Genomic DNA, 17241 nt, shown 5'->3' on the forward strand with positions numbered 1-17241 from the left:
CAAAGGTGAGCACAACACCAAAAACATCATGGTGGACAGGAGTTGGGAATTATGGCCAGGGGATCTTGCCATTAGACTATCAAAGACTCAGCACACCAAGAACAACTGAACTCTAAAAAAAAAAAAAAAAAAAAATTCTCAAATACCAAAATTAGCCACCTATAGGCATCTCATATAGTTTGGCCTCAGGCAGCAAAACTAGCAACCATATATGTTTCCTATATAGTTCCTTAATGCACCTGAGCGTTCAGCATGCTGACTTTATAATGGGGTCCATCTGTCACCACAATAACCAAAAATAAATAAATAAATAAAAACACACACACACACACACACACACACACACACGTAGGTAGTACATCTGATAGAAATCAATCAAACCACCTCCTAACTTCCTGTATGCCTGCCCCCAGCTACATTGAAATCCCAAATCCTACCTAGTTCTCTTCTGCCAGTCTACAAAATATCCCCTTTTATTTTAGGAAAAGAAGAAGGAGAGGAGGGTTTGGCTCTGTAGTCCAGCAGGGGAGAACTGGGCAGGACAGCAGTTATCCACTCACTCCAGGAAGTTAGGAGCTTACTGGATTTCTAGAAGATCAGATACTTTATATACTAGCAGTGGCAAAACATGGGGGAAAACATTCATGTATTGCAGAGATTTACTGAATATCTTCCCCTTTGATGCTTCACAGACATTTTATGTGCAACAGAAAAGCAATTTCACTTTTCTCTGTCAACCCCCCCCCCCCCCTTTTCATTTTGCTGCCATTCTTTAAAGGAAAAGACTTTAAAAGCTTTCATCTATGGCTGTGAAGGGGCACCATGCTCTATACACAAAGCTTTTTTCCCTAATCAAAGGGTTTTTTTTTTATTTCTTTTTATTGTCTAATCAAAAGGAATTTAAACTTGTAACATAATAAAAAAACGTTCTCCAAATTCCTTGACCCTACTGAAGTTTAAACTCCAAGATCCAATCCAAATTTTGACTGTCTTTTTTGCAGATTTTCACTTGACTGATCAAAGCAAATATTTGATTGGTTGCTAGAAATTCTCAAACCCAGACTGTGCCCACCAACTATTTTACACTAAGGTGACTGAGCTAATTATACGTCCTGCATGGTACAAACTCTCACCTCTCCTTCAAACATTAACTTCCAACCACATGTAGCCGTGTGCGAAAACTCCCAGGCTAGTTTTATATACATGGGAGTCTACATTCCAAAGACATTTCAACTGTGGTTATGTTTATTCAAAGGGCTTTTCCACCTTCAGAGACTTTGCCCTATTTGTTTGTAAAAATTGTTTTTGGTTTCTAACAAAGTTCACTTTCTCCCAGAAAAAAAATAAATATATTAATTATATATACACACATACATACATACATACATACATACAAGCTCACAAAAGTGAGTACACCCCTCACATTTCTTGTAAATATTTTATTCTATCTTTTCATGTGACAACACTGAAGAAATGACACTTTGCTACAATGTAAAGTAGTGAGTGTACAGCTTGTATAACAGTGTAAATTTGCTGTCCCCTCAAAATAACTCACCACACAGCCATTAATATCTAAACTACTGGCAACAAAAGTGAGTACACCCCTAAGTGAAAATGTCCAAATTGAGCCCATTTAGCCATTTTCCCTCCCCGATGTCCTGTAACTCATTAGTGTTACAAGGTCTCAGATGTGAATGGGGAGCAGGTGTGTTAAATTTGGTGTTATCACTCTCATTCTCTCATACTGGTCACTGGAAGTTCAACATGGCACCTCATGGCAAAGAACTCTCTGAGGATCTGAAAAAAAGAATTGTTGCTCTACATAAAGATGGCCTAGGCTATAAGAAGATTGCCAAGATCCTGAAACAGAGCTGCAGCATGGTGGCCAAGACCATACAGCGGATTAACAGCACAGGTTCCACTCAGAACAGGCCTTGCCATGGTCGACCAAAGAAGTTGAGTGTACATGTTCAGCATCATATCCAGAGGTTGTCTTTGGGAAATAGACATATGAGTGCTGCCAGCATTGCTGCAGAGGTTGAAGAAGTGGGGGGGGGGTCAGCCTGTCAGTGCTCAGACCTTACGCCGCACACATCAAATTGGTCTGCATGGCTGTCATCCCAATAGGAAGCCTCTTCTAAAGATGATGCACAAGAAAACCTGCAAACAGTTTGCTGAAGACAAGCAGACTAAGGAAATGGATTACTGGAACCATGTCCTGTGGTCTAATGAGATCAAGATAAACTTATTTGGTTCAGATGGTGTCAAGCGTGTGTGGCGGCAACCAGGTGAGGAGTACAAAGACAAGTGTGTCTACAGTCAAGCATGGTGGTGGGAGTGTCATGGTCTGGGTTGCATGAGTGCTGCCGCCACTGGGGAGCTACAGTTCGAGGGATCCATGAATGCCAACATGTACTGTGACATACTGAAAGCAGAGCATGATCCCCTCCCTTCAGAGAATGGGCCGCAGAGCAGTATTCCAACATAACAATCCCAAACACACCTCCAAGATGACCACTGCCTTGCTAAAGAAGCTGAGGGTAAAGTTGATGGACTGGCCAAGCATGTCCCCAGACCTAAACCCTATTGAGCATCTGTAGGGCATCCTCAAATGGAAGGTGGAAGAGCGCAAGGTCTCCAACATCCACCAGCTCCGTGATGTCGTCATGGGGGAGTGGAAGAGGACTCCAGTGGAAACCTGTGAAGCTCTGGTGAACTCCATGCCCAAGAGGGTTAAGGCAGTGATGGAAAATAATGGTGGCCACACAAAATATTGACACTTTGGGCCCAATTTGGACATTTTCACTTAGGGGTGTACTCACTTTTGTTGCCGGTGGTTTAGACATTAATGGCTGTGTGTTAAGTTACTTTGAGGGGATGGCAAATTTACACTGTTATACAAGCTGTACACTCACTACTTTACATTGTAGCAAAGCGTAATTTCTTCAGTCTTGTCACATGAAAAGATATAATAAAATATTTACAAAACTGTGAGGGGTGTACTCAGTTTTGTGAGATATTATATATAAAACAAACTATGCTTAGAAAAAAAAGTGTAGGTAAACAAACATTAGGGTTATAGGTATATACACATTATTAAAATGTGAAAATAAATAAATAAATAAATAAATATTATATATATATATATATATATATATATATATATATATATATATATATATATATATTTTTTCCAGCTTACACCGTATGCAAACATGGACAACACATTTCCCCTTATTTGTTTTGGTATGTTGATATATCATTGGATTATATCAGTTTGACAAGTGAATAAAAAAAAAAAAAAAAAAAAAAAAAAAAAGAGATGGACTACTTGGAAACAAGAGGGTGGTGTTACATAGTCCAAACACACTCCCTGTCCTGGGGTGACAGCACTGCTCAGTGCGATTGTTGCCCTAGGACAGGAAGTGTGTGGATGGCAGGATTATTCATATAAAAAAGGGAAAAAAAAAAGTGTGAAAGAAAAACTAAGGCAGCCACCACATCGGAAGGCAGTTAAGCTGCAATACTACCCATTTTTTTTTCGTACCGGTATTACCTCACTGAGCCCTCGACGGGCCCAAGCACCAGTACCTCGCTGAGCCCTCAACGGGCCTACGTACCATCATATATAGGGAGGCTACCTAGGCTAAGATCATATTTTACAAAGTCCATATTGGCATTGGGAACTCCAGCAGCTTCCAAAGGCATTGTGAAAAGGAGAATTACAGCTCTAAAAAAGTAAGGTCTTCAACTTTATGTCAACTACCATCTGCCAGACCATACAGTTTAGTAAATTTACAACTACAGGCAGTCCCTGAGTTACGAACAACTCCTACTTACGAATGGCCTCAAATGCCAGCCACTTGTGCTCAACGCTGGTCCTGGATACCTCCGGACACATCCCATACTGCAGTACTACATTGTACTGCATGGCCAGAAGAGCCCCAGATAGCATAACAAGCGCCCGGAACATCCCACACTTACGAACGCAGTGTTCCAACCGGAAGTTACACTTACAAATGCAGTGTTGTGACTTACGAACAAACCTACAGTCCCTATTGTGTTCGTAACTCGGGGACTTCCTGTATTACTGGTTCACTTTATGAACACCACAATGTAGTTCCACCTAGAGAGAGATAATAAATCAATGCAAAAAAAAAAAAAGGGAGGGGGAAGAAAATCACACTGGCAGTTTAATTGGTTTACAACCAGCGTAGATGCATTACGCCTAGACTTGTACGCTACATCAAAGTGGTTAATGTGCACCTCTACAGAAATACCTGGTTGGTGTTGCAGGAAATGATCTTTCAATATCTCCGTTCCCTCCCGCTGGGTATATCATGGCTGATGCCACAGCTGTGTGTTACAGCACCGAGTCCCTGATCCTTTGTCAGGGAGCGAGAGCCCTGGGGACGCTACACAATATGGTATGGAAACGTTAGTTTTAATTATGACCGCGTCTGCAGTTTTAACACATTCAGCCACAGGGCAGCGCTTTCACCAAATGAAGACTACAACGGATTTATTAGCAAAATGGCCCAATCTCGGCACTGAAGCCACAGTACGCTTCAATGGTCAGATTGTGGAATACGACAGCAGGATCTGCAAGACCTGACATCAACAGAAGCAAAGCCATTCACAAGACGCATAGAGGAGCGAATAATAAAACAGTGGAAAGAGTAATAGAAGACATAAAATTCAGTGACCTACTACAGCAACAAGGTAAACTACTTTTACATGGGCTGCAATGCATTTGGATGGAGTACTAAATGTTAATTAAGTGTGGGGACATTAAAGACGTTCAAATAGGAGCTGCATACGTGTTGCCCATAGTAGGACTCCTCTATCCAGGCTGCTTGATGTCAAGGGGCAGATCTGTAATGTGGCATCAGATAAGCGACCGCCAATAGAAATACTCAACTTGTTTACACCCGTCTGCATTCTAGTATCTACAACCAACCATTAGCTATGGATCAGCAACGAGCGTGTAAGCACCAGAAACCATACCTGACCTACCCCACAACACATGCATTATTATAGTGCCGCATTTGTGGATGAATGGAAGTCCCAACACGTGCCTGACGAAGGGGTCCTGCGTAAGTCCGAAACGTTGCACTCTCGTGTTGTGATCATGCAATAAACTACACGTTTGGACGCTATCTACATCGTTCCATGGTGTGCTGGCAAATATCTTCATCATTATTCATTCTAGTACCTACAACCAACCATTAGCTATGGATCAGCAACGAGCGTGTAAGCACCAGAAACCATACCTGACCTACCCCACAACGCATGCATTATTATAGGGCCGCATTTGTGGATGAACGGAAGTCCCAACACGTGCCTGATGAAGGGGTCCTGCGTGACTCCAAAACATTGCACTCTTCTTGTGTTGTGATCATGCAATAAATTACACATTTGGACGCCATCTACGTCGTTCCATGGTGTGCTGGCAAATATCTTCATCATTATTCATTCTAGTACCTACAACCAACAGCTATGGATCAGCAACGAGCGTGAAAGCACCAGGAACCATACCTGACCTACCCGACAACACGATTATAGTGCCACATTTGTGGATGAACGGAAGTCCCAACACGCATGCACAATACATCAAGGGGGTGAATAAGGTTCAGGAGGGCAGTTTTTCAATATGAAACCAAAATCAAGAACACGGGAGGGACCTTACCTCAAACTAACTGGGAAGTTTGAAAACCAATTTTAGAAGGTATTATTTTACTGAAAGGGAAGTTGAGGCTTGGAATAAACTTCCAGCAGAGGTTGTGAGACAGTCAACCAGAAAATGCCTTCAAACATGCTTGGGATAAACATAGATCTATCGTTGGACAAAAAAAAAAAAAAAAGAAATCCAAAGCAATCCCGGCGTGCTCACCACCAGGCATAAAATTAAGAGAGCGAGATGAAGATAATCTCTCGCCATCAGCAAAGGCTTCCATTCCCCATCACTGCCCTGAATTTTCTTCACTTCCATGTAATGAGGATTAGATGTCCCATTTCATAATACAAAGGCCTAGGGGCTTGAGTGACCTATGGGCAAGCCCAGACATGTGCATGTTGAGGGTGGGGAGGGCTCATACTTATTCTAATAGGAGCTGATTTTGCAGGACTCTGGCTAGTCCTAGAGAAAAAGATTTTGGATGAAACCGTATGTGCAGACAGCTTAATCGTTTAAGGACCAACCCACAGGCAGGGCGGCCCTTAAGCTTAAAATCACGTACCTGTACGTGTCGTCGTTCTTCAGCTCTGGGGCGCGCGTGCGCAGAAGACCCGCTCCTGCTGTGATTGGACACAGCAGGAGCCAATCAGCGGGTCCAAAATGAAGAAATAGCTGCACACCACAACTCAGGTGTGGCCCGTCCATTAAGGGCGCTTCGGCGCCGCTCTCTCCCCCATCCATGCGTTCGGCCACTTTCAAGACACCTTACAAGGCATGTAATCCAATGCGGGGGGGGGCTGTTTTTTTTTTTGGTTTTTTTTTAAAGCACCGATTAGAGCCAGAGGCTCCAATAGGCTTCAATATAGGATGGGCTCTGGTCACAGAGAGTGCGCCTTCCGATCCCATCCTGGTGTGTTACAACAGCGAATTAATATTCTCGGTTTTAACACTGATCCTCCTCCCAGCCAATCAGGAAGAGGGTTTTGACACCAGTCTCCCAATTGGCTGAAAAGACAGGCGATCCTATTGGACGCTGGAAGCCACCATGGAGAAGAGGACACGAAGCCGCTGCACCACGCTCCCTGCCACCCGCCACGATGGGGTAAGTGCCGGGTGGTTGTTTGCTGCCACTGCCAAAACGGATATGAAAGATCTTTTATTGGACATTCCAAGGTGACACCACAGAACAGAAGACTGACTGGTAGACACCAGTCACACAATAAAACCGTGCTTAATCATTGGTTAACGATTAAGCACATTTGTATTGTGTGAGACGCGTCTACCAGTCAATCTTCTGTCCTGTGGTGTCACTTTGGAACGTCCAATAAAGGATCTTGGATATCAGTTGTGGAGTGCAGTAATTTCCTAATTTTCTACTGTCTGCAGAGGCGAGCCAGGGCGGGCACCCACAAGTTCCATTAGGCTTCCTTTCAGTTCAATCAGTGGGTCTGGCAGACGTGTCGTCTGCTGGAAACCCGATGATCATTCGTAGAGAGGCAGAAAGGCGGTCTGCCTATGTAAACAAGGCAGACCACCGTTCTGCCAGAGGAAAGTGGAGATCTTGTGTTTCTAAGCAGAAACACGAATCTCTGTTTTCCTTAAGGCTGCTTTCACACTGGGGCGTCAGCTGCAAAGTGCCGCTATTTTTAGCGGCGCTTTAGCGGAGGTTTTCGGTTGCTAGCGGGGAGCTTTTAACCCCCGCTAGTGGCCGCAAAACGGTTAAAACGACCCGCAAAGTGCCGTTTCAGTGGCGGCGCTGCCTATTCATTTCAATGGGCAGGGGCGGTTTAGGAGCAGTGTATACACCGCTCCTTCACCACTCCAAAGATGCTGCTTGCAGGATTTATTTTAACATCCTGCCAGCGCATCGCCTCAGTGTGAAAGCACTCGGGCTTTCACACTGAGACTGCAAGGGAGCCGTTATTCAGGCTCTTTATAGGCCCTATTTTTAGCCCAAAAGCGCCTGAAAAACACCTCAGTGTGAAAGGGGTCTTAGTCAAAGCATTCCCCCTACAGTTAGAAAGCACTCCCAGGGAACACTTTTAACCCTTTGACTGCACCTGTTAACCTCTTCCATGCCAGTGTCATTTATACATGACAGTGCATTTTATTTTTTTTTTTAGCACTGATCACTGTATTGGTCTCACCGGTCCACAAAAAGTGTCACTTATGCCGGCCATACACGGTTCGAATTTCGTAAGAATTTTCTTGCGAAAATCGTATGAAAGAACTTTCGTTTGAATTTCGCACCATTAGTGGGCTGCAACAACGGCCGATTTTCGTGCGGCATTCAAATTTTAGGAATCGGACATGTTGGAAATTTTTAGAAAAACAAACGATTTTCTAATCAATGATGGAAGAATCGTGCGAGAAATGTAATAAGAAAAGAAAATTTACAGAGAGAAAAGAAGATTCCCGGCCACGAAAATTCTTTTCTGTAGCGACATGCGGTGAAATTGAAGGCATCATCGGATCACAAAAAAAACGAACATTCTGTTTTTGAAAAGAAAATTTGTTCGAAATTCGACCGTGTATGGCCTGCATAAGTGTCAGATTTGTCCGCTGCAATGTCACAGATTGCCATCATTACTAGTAAAAAAAAAATATAAAATAAATTTTTTTTTTTTTTTTTTTTTTAAAGTCCCCAAATCTATCCCATAGACTCGATAACTTTTGCGCAAATCAATATACGCTTATTGGGAATTTTTTTTTTACCAAAAATATATAGCAGAATACATATTGCCCTAAATTTATGAGGAATTTATTTTTTACATTTTTTTATTGGATATGTTTTATAGCAGACAGCAATATACATTTTTTTTCTTCAAAATTGTTTTTTTTTTTTTTGGGCTATAATAAAAAAAAAAAAAAAAAAAAGTTGGGGGATCAAATACCACAAAAAAAGAAAGCTCTATGTGAAGGGAGAATAAGGACATCAATTTTATTTGGGTACAGTGTCGCACAACCACGCAATTGTCAGTTAAAGCGACACAGTTGCGTATCGCAAAAAATGGCCTGGTCAAGAAGGGGGTAAGACCTTCCAGAGCTGAAGTGGTTAAAGCGGACCCTTACCCCTCCCACCCACGTTCCATCCTTTCATTTCTACCTCTCTCAACTGGCCATGGATAGAGAGAACGTCAAACGAAAATTTTGGGGAAAGTCTTAGGAAAAATTTGTATAAAAAATTCCCAGAACATTTTTCATTCAAAAGATTGTTATGAATGGCCGAAAACCGTATCAAAAAACCTAATTTGAGAAAAATTTTCCAACCTTCAAATCCTCACTGCGGTCAAAAAAATAATGCAGATTTGACCCACTAATGATTAAAACAGCAAATAAGCTTTCTTATAACCTTCTTCTACTATCAAACATTTTTTTTTTAATATACTTTTTTTTGGAGGGGAACCCTCCTCCCCACACGTTCCGTTTGCCTAAATAAGGGGAAGGACATACTCAACTGCCCATAGACTCCTGAGATGCCCATCAAGCAGCCCAGGAGGCCTCTGTGTGCTCTACAGCGCATGCATCATCGGGCTGCCAGGTCCTGACCACCATCTTTTTCTCTGACATCACCGGGAAAAGAAATCTGGCTCCAAAAGAGGTCAGAGAAGATGATGGCAGTGCAGGACCTGGTGGGCAGCAGAACAGTGGGGGATACCTATAGAACAATGCTGGATTCACAATGGATAACCCATGGGGAGATATCTATATATATATCTCCATTGGAGAGATTCTCTTTCCTGCAAACACAACAGGAGGTGAGAAGATCTCTCCAGAGTGAAATAAGCCATCTAACTAGACAGCTGTCACTACTAGAAGGATTACCCCCTATACCTGTTCTGGTGGAAACTCAAAATTTTGGAATTTTCCTTCCCCATTGTTATCAGGACTGAAGGAGAGGTTGACTCGAAGCTTAAATACTTTGAGTGTTTCTCAACCTTTTTATTATAGAGGAACACTTGAAATAATTTTCTGGTCAAAGGGAACCTCCAGCTAAAACCATTTCATCGGGAGTCAGTGACCACCAATGCCCCTTACATCAGTGGTCAGTGTGAAGAAAGCCCCTATCATAGATAGTAGATCTACCGTATGTAGATCATTGTAGTCATGCCACTGACTGCCTGGTGGCACTGGCACCATCAACTAGGAGGCCAACCACAGTTCAAAGAACCCCTTAGCAACAGTTAGAGGAACCCTAGGCCTCCACGGAACTCTGGTTGAGTTGACAGATTTTGATCCACCGACTTTACAACTTAACAGCAATAAAAAGATCAAAACAGCATAGTAGTAGCCTACTCCTAGATATGTAAACAGCACACATAAAACCAAGTCAAAGGTCTTGTTTCCTCCACTTGAAAGTTAAATCAGGCAGGATAACATCAAAGATTTGGCAGCCTCCTGTACAGCAGTATGCATTTACTGCATGGCAATATCCAGATTATTGCTCCACTCCACACAGGTGTCTGAGCATCTCAAGCACCAGGCAGAGTCGACTGTCAACAAGCAGTTCCCCCCTTCGGCTCATTCACAGCATTACAGGAAACTCACGATTGTCTAAGCCGGCTTCCAGAAGGAAGGTTTTATTTACATCTAATGTCTGCATTATCAGGGCAACTAATGTGCTTGATCAATTAAAGAAGATTACAGACCTTGAGGTTTGCATAGAATTTTTATGATAACTGAATATGCAGTAAATTGCCCGATGATAAAGTCAATATCCTCCCAGACTAAAATATAGATCCATACAGTCGGCACACGACGAGTGCCGCTACATTTGTAAGTGCAGTTGATGTTCCATTTGCATTAACAGTAACATATGCAAACGTGAACGACAGAGGACAGGAACCCTTCGTGGCATTGTTTCAGGCTTTTATTTAAGACTTGACTAGACTGGAATGGATCGCTCAAAAATGTATTTTTGTAAATGGCAAGTTTAAAAAAAAAATCCAGACATTCCGACATGATGACCTTTCTTCTGGGGACGGGGATATCAATACCCAAAGATAAACAAGTGACACTGTGGTGCTATGAATGCTGCATTCCCGAAGCAGAAAACGTATGGTACTTCGGGATTTAGTGCACTGCAAGTTTCAGCATGAGACCTGCAAACATATTGTTGTTGGTAGTATGCTGAGACCTGTAGTACCTGGGACACTTACATCCTTTAGGCTGCCTGAGTCTCGATTGGATGAAGTTTACCTTAACTTTATAGAGAAAAAAATATACACAACATAAAGGAACCCTAAAAAATAGGGGGGGGGGGGGGCACAGCACAGTGATTCAGTCCTAAATCTGTGGGTCATCTCCTAGGCTGCCATCATACACTAACAGTACAATCCCATTCAAGGGCCTGAAGACTCTGGAATCAAATAAGGGAGACTGGGCACCTCTAAGACTATCAGTATGTCAAAGTCTTGAAACATGGATGGGGTCCCCAAGGCTTGGCACACATACATGGATGGGGGGTCCCCAAGGCTCGGCACACATACATGGATGGGGGGGTCCCCAAGGCTCGGCACACATACATGGATGGGGGGTCCCCAAGGCTCGGCACACATACATGGATGGGGGGGTCCCCAAGGCTCGGCACACATACATGGATGGGGGGGTCCCCAAGGCTCGGCACACATACATGGATGGGGGGGTCCCCAAGGCTCGGCACACATACATGGATGGGGGGGTCCCCAAGGCTCGGCACACATACATGGATGGGGGGGTCCCCAAGGCTCGGCACACATACATGGATGGGGGGGTCCCCAAGGCTCGGCACACATACATGGATGGGGGGGTCCCCAAGGCTCGGCACACATACATGGATGGGGGGGGTCCCCAAGGCTCGGCACACATACATGGATAGGTGGGTCCCCAAGGCTCGGCACACATACATGGATAGGTGGGTCCCCAAGGCTCGGCACACATACATGGATGGGAGTCCCCAAGGCTTGGCACACATACATGGATGGGGGGGTCCCCAAGGCTCGGCACACATACATGGATGGGGGGGTCCCCAAGGCTCGGCACACATACATGGATGGGGGTCCCCAAGGCTCGGCACACATACATGGATGGGGGTCCCCAAGGCTCGGCACACATACATGGATAGGTGGGTCCCCAAGGCTCGGCACACATACATGGATAGGTGGGTCCCCAAGGCTCGGCACACATACATGGATGGGGGTCCCCAAGGCTCGGCACACATACATGGATGGGGGTCCCCAAGGCTTGGCACACATACATGGATGGGGGTCCCCAAGGCTTGGCACACATACATGGATGGGGGTCCCCAAGGCTTGGCACACATACATGGATGGGGGTCCCAAAGGCTCGGCACACATACATGGATGGGGGTCCCCAAGACTTGGCACACATACATGGATGTTTCAAAGGTTTACATCCCGATTCTCTTTAGGGAGAACAGTCTTTTTTTGTTTTGTGTTACTAGTGTCTATATAATAATAAAAAAAAAATAAAATAAATCACGTTCCAACTCAAAAAAAGGACAAGGAGATGCCTCTAAAGAGCATCACTATGTAAATTCTTGAAACATGTACCTTGAAAGACTACACATAATGATACTCTTAAACTCACCACACATGTTACAATCTGATTGTACACTCTCCTTTAGAACTACCAACAAACACGTACTGCAAGGGCCTGTTTGGATGCTTTAGGCAGGTTCGCCTATCATAGTTTTGGAAGATCTAAAAGTTGATTGTACAGAGACTGTATGACCAGAATGCAATGTGTATATTAATCCTTAGGAGGTGCTCCATTTACTTTTGGAGATTCTAGTGTCTATGTGCAAAAAATATGACAGGATTTACAATAGAAATGTGCCTTGAGCACCGATCAGCATTCACTAGTCTGACTAAAGTACTCAAAATATCCTTTTCAGCTTCTATGGAATACTGTACATTTCTGAATCATTACAATAAAGTCAAGGGTCAGCTATACTACAAGTAACTTTGTTGCAACCCAGAAGGTTGACTCAATGTAAAAACAGTAGTTAATAAAGCAAAGTGTACAGAATTCCCTACAGAGAACCTGAGGGTTGGTCAATGACCATTATAGCACCAACTACTAATAAAAACGCCTTCAGAAATGAATTTAACCCAACAAGATCACCGTCAACAGGAGAATCTTTGTCAAGAAATCCACACTGCCATTAAAACTATGTTATATATCCAAGAATCAAGCTAATCCGACAAAACCACACAGTGTACAGAATGCCTTATAGAGAATTAAAGGGTTGGTATTTGACCATCATAGCACCAATTACAAAATAAATAAACACCTCACCAAAAACAGTGATCTTCTTGGGTTAACTTGCAAGACAGAAATGGAATTAACCCAACAAAATCACCAGCAAGTCACAAATCTATTTTATACCCAAAATCAAGCAAACCCAGCAATATTGAATATATAACATACAGAATTCCCTATAGAGAATGAAGGGTTGGTCATCGACCACCATAGGACCAACTACTAAGATAAAATTCACCAAAAATGGTGATCTTGTTGGGCTAATGTGCAAGTAAGAAATTAAATTAACCCAACCAGGTCGCCACCAACACTAGACGGCAAGTCACGAAACTATTATACACCCAACATCAATCAAACCCAAAAATACTGAACATATAGCATACAAAATTCCCTATAGAGAACCAAGGGTTGGCCTTTGACCATCATAGCACCAACTACTATAAAAAAAAAAAAAAATGGTTATATTATTGGGTTAACATGCAAGAAAGAAATGGAATTAACCCAACATGATCACCATGAGCACTAAATGCCAAGTCATGAAACTATTATACACCCAAAAAACAAAGCAAAACACAACACTACCAAACATATAGCGTACAAAATTCCCTATAGGGAATTAAGGGTTGGCCTTTGACCATCATTGCACCAAGAAAACTCACCAAAAACAATGATCTTGTTGGGTTAACATCTAAGGCAGAAATTAAATTAACCCAACCAGCTCACCATCAAAGACAAGACAGCATGTCATGAAACTTACGTACCCAAAAATCAAGCAAACCAAACATAGCATACAGAATTCCCTATAGAGAACTAAGGGTTGGTCACTGACCATCAATAACATGGATTTAGACCCAGACCTACGAAAGCAATAATAAACGTTAGGACATCCTGGAAGTCTCCAAAGCAAAATATGCATTATCAACCTTAACAGTATACAGCCAATGGGACAAGACCTGACCTTCCTCTAGCTGGAATACACTCTATATAGGAAAGTGCAAAGGTCAAGCTCTGCGCCTGGAAACAAGCATTCCTTCTAGAGATGAGAGCCCATATCAACATACACTTCAAAAAAAAAAAAAAAGGCAAGCACCCTGCGGTGTCAAATCACGAAATCAATGGAAACGTATACACATGTTGAAATCGATGCAGGTCTTTGGTTAAGCCAGCAGAAAGGCTCACGCCATACCAGGACCCGACAGCTGTTAACAGCATCTGTACCGGGGAAGAAGGAGAAAGAAAAAAAAAAAGGAGAGGAGAGAGGGAGGACGGTGTACACCAGGCAGACACCACTTACTTCTCATATTCAGCGTTATCTTTGTCACAACGCGAGTCTTTGTGCTTCTGCCAGTCTTTTCCATGCTTGCAAGTAGTCAAGAGTACCACATCCTCCCCATTATGAACATGATATAAGGCATTCCTGGTGTCTGACCCTATCCCCGTCAAGTATCTTTTCCCTTTGAAGACCAACATGTACTTCCGAATCGGAGGGATAGTGTTAAATCTCAGAAACCCCCGTTCCCCCCCTGTCCTGGGATGATCCTTAGAAAATAACGGGATGGAAACATCAAAGTTGGGGCGGAAGTTGTCCGTGCTGATGCTAGCCTTGGCCAGCATGGCCTGGCCGATGTCGAAGCCCACGTCTTCGGTGTAGTCCGGCCAAGTCCCAGAGTATAAATTAAAAATTAAATGGTTTCTACCGTTGTTCCACAGGTGCAAGTTCTGGACCTTGGAGCGGAGGTTGTGGACGTACTGCGGGGACAGCTGGTCCCGGTCCAAGGTGTCCAGGCTCAGGATGAACAGGCAAGCCTGGCTGGGGTCTGAGGTGTAGTACCTGGAGCCCTCGATGGCCGACAAGATGTTTTGGTAGCTCTCCGAAATCTTGTCCCCCTTCTGTTGAGGGTAGGTGTACACCTTGAAGCCGTTCCGCCGGCACAGCGAAAAGTCGAAGCAGGACTCCATGCGGCACTTTTTGCCCTTGTAGACGCTGGAGTTGGCGTCCCGCTTCTGCCGGGGCGAGCCCTGGCTGTTGGAATCCTCGCCCTCCGCCTGATCCCACTGGATGAAGGGCAGCAAGGGGTCGGGGAAGCGGGGCCACGGGTGGTAGTCGGCGCCCTTCTGAAGGCCATTCCTCCGGTGGTGGTCGTCCCTCTTCTTCTGGCTCCTGGACGCCCTAAACTGCAACCCGCCGAGGTAGAAGAGCAGGATGACGCAGGTGCCGGCCGACAGCAGGGTGAAGTAGCGTTTTTTGGCCTGCATGTGTCCGGTCGGGCTCGGGGTGGTCGGAGATGAACGCAAAAGCCCCCAAACGTTCCCGGTCCGCGTCCTCAGCTCCACTCCGCCATCTTCCTGAGCGGATAGATGTCAAACTCTCTTCTCCCACCTTCCGCGGATGCCTTTCCCCCAGCCGCGGCGTGATCCAGAGCATGTGGGCGACTTCTTTAACGTTCCCCCGTTCGGTCTTTCATCTCCTTGGTAGAGCCAATCTTTTTTTGGGGGGAGTGGTGGGGGAAGGTAATTGGGGGGGGGGTGCAACGGCACCAATTAAAGTGTCCCCGGTTTAAAGGGTCTTCCGCTTTAAGTTCTCAGATTGTTAAGGGGGTCCGGCTTAAAAGGGAATCCAAATGGTCTCTGGCTTTAAGGATCTCCAATTTCGAAAAAGGATCTCCGGCTTTGAGGGATCTCCGAGCTTTGAGGGATCTCCGGGCTTTGAGGGATCTCCGGCTTTGAGGGATCTCCGGCTTTGAGGGATCTCCGGGCTTTGAGGGATCTCCGGCTTTGAGGGATCTCCGGCTTTGAGGGATCTCCGGCTTTGAGGGATCTCCGACTTAAAGGGTCTCCAGTTTGGAAGAATGTCCGGTTTTGTAGGATCTCCGGATTTAAGGGGTCTCCACCTTGGAAGGGTCTCCTTCTTATAGGGACTGGTCGTAGTGTGCAGAGACGGAGAGCACAGCTTTGTTCCCCCGGCACCGGATCCCGATCAGCTCCTCGCCTGACTGTCCGCACCCCACACCGGCTGACTTCATCAACTTCACCGGTGAAGCTGGAGGTGTCAGCAGCGGGTTACATGTCCGTGCCGGAGCCCGGTAACCGGACGAATCCCTGCATGGCTCTGCATCCCCGAAGCGGCGGGGCTGTCCCGGTGTGTAGAGGAAGGGGGAGGCGGAGCGGAAGGGAGGGAGGCGGCCGTTGTAGGACGGGAGGTGCGGGAGGCTCTGTCGGTGGTGAGCGGTGCCCCGGATCCCTTCCTCTACTCTAGTCTAACACATTCCATTCTCCGCACGACAGCTTGTGACCTCATCTATCCACGCACCCTGCGCTCCCATTGGACGGACGTCACGTCCGGGGGTGGGAGGGGCTTCCGCTGCACCCGGCCCGGGGGACCGCCCCCTTTCTCCCTGTACTGGGGAGAGACGGGGGAGCCGGGCGGTGTTCGGGGGAGAGCTGACAGCGAGCACCGAGCCTGCATCCTCCTCATCCCTCCCCTGTGTGTCTCTCGTCTGCTGCAACGTGTAGTCCTACAGAATAAAGAGGACCATACACCATGCAATCTGATGTACACTATACAATCTCCCTTACCATCAACTATGTAGTGCCTGATTGGATATTGTATGGTGAATGACCACCTTTAGTTCTAAAGGGTCACCGTACGATTCACAATCTGACCATACAACCTGCCACACAGTCACCTTAGGCTGCGTTCACACCGCGGCGTTTCCGGACCGCGAGGAGAGTCGCCGCGTTTCCCGAATCGTTGCAAAATCCTGTCAACTTCCAATGGCACCCCGAATCGCGGCGCAATTTTTTGTCGGGCGCCAAAATCGGGCCGCCGCTGGGCTCGCCGTCATTCTGCCCTGCCATTTCAAACGACTGCAAAAACGTGGAGGACGCGTTTGTGATGCCATTGCTTCTAATGGCACCCCCAATCGATCGTCACGTGGTCAATCGCGCTGCAATCGCAACGCTCAAAAAGAAGCACGAGTTTTTCTTTTTTTTGGGGGGGGGGCGACAGTGATTTACCGCACGACAATTGCGGGAAAAAAATCACAGCGCGATTGGGGTGCCATTAGAAGCGATGACATCGCAAATGCGTTCCCGCGTTTTGCAGCCATTTGAAATCGAATTTTAAGGTGATTCCGCCCCCCGCGATCCTGTGTGAAATGCAGCTTTAGGATTTACGGAATCTATGTAATGTGATGGCTAGCTAATCTAGCCAAAGATCTAAGGCCTGGGTTCACACTAGTGCGGGACGTGCGTCCCCCTGTTTGCTCGGGCGCAGCAGCGCCATTCATTTGAACGGACTG

The 17241-nt window shown here is 45.4% G+C and overlaps 1 protein-coding gene across 1 annotated transcript in view; it reads right to left on the reverse strand.

Moving 5' to 3' along the window:
- The window catches only part of EXT1 (exostosin glycosyltransferase 1), a 37169-nt gene extending 20880 nt beyond the window's left edge, over positions 1-16289 (reverse strand). Inside the window, exon 1 of the mRNA XM_073632175.1 lies at positions 14235-16289. Coding sequence (XP_073488276.1) covers positions 14235-15196 — 962 coding nt within the window. The 5' untranslated portion in view covers positions 15197-16289. The remainder of the gene's footprint in view (positions 1-14234) is intronic.
- Between the last annotated feature and the right edge of the window lie 952 nt (positions 16290-17241).

The sequence above is a fragment of the Aquarana catesbeiana genome, linkage group LG05, assembly GCF_042186555.1.
Source record: "Aquarana catesbeiana isolate 2022-GZ linkage group LG05, ASM4218655v1, whole genome shotgun sequence".
NCBI classification, from domain to species: Eukaryota; Metazoa; Chordata; class Amphibia; order Anura; family Ranidae; genus Aquarana; species Aquarana catesbeiana.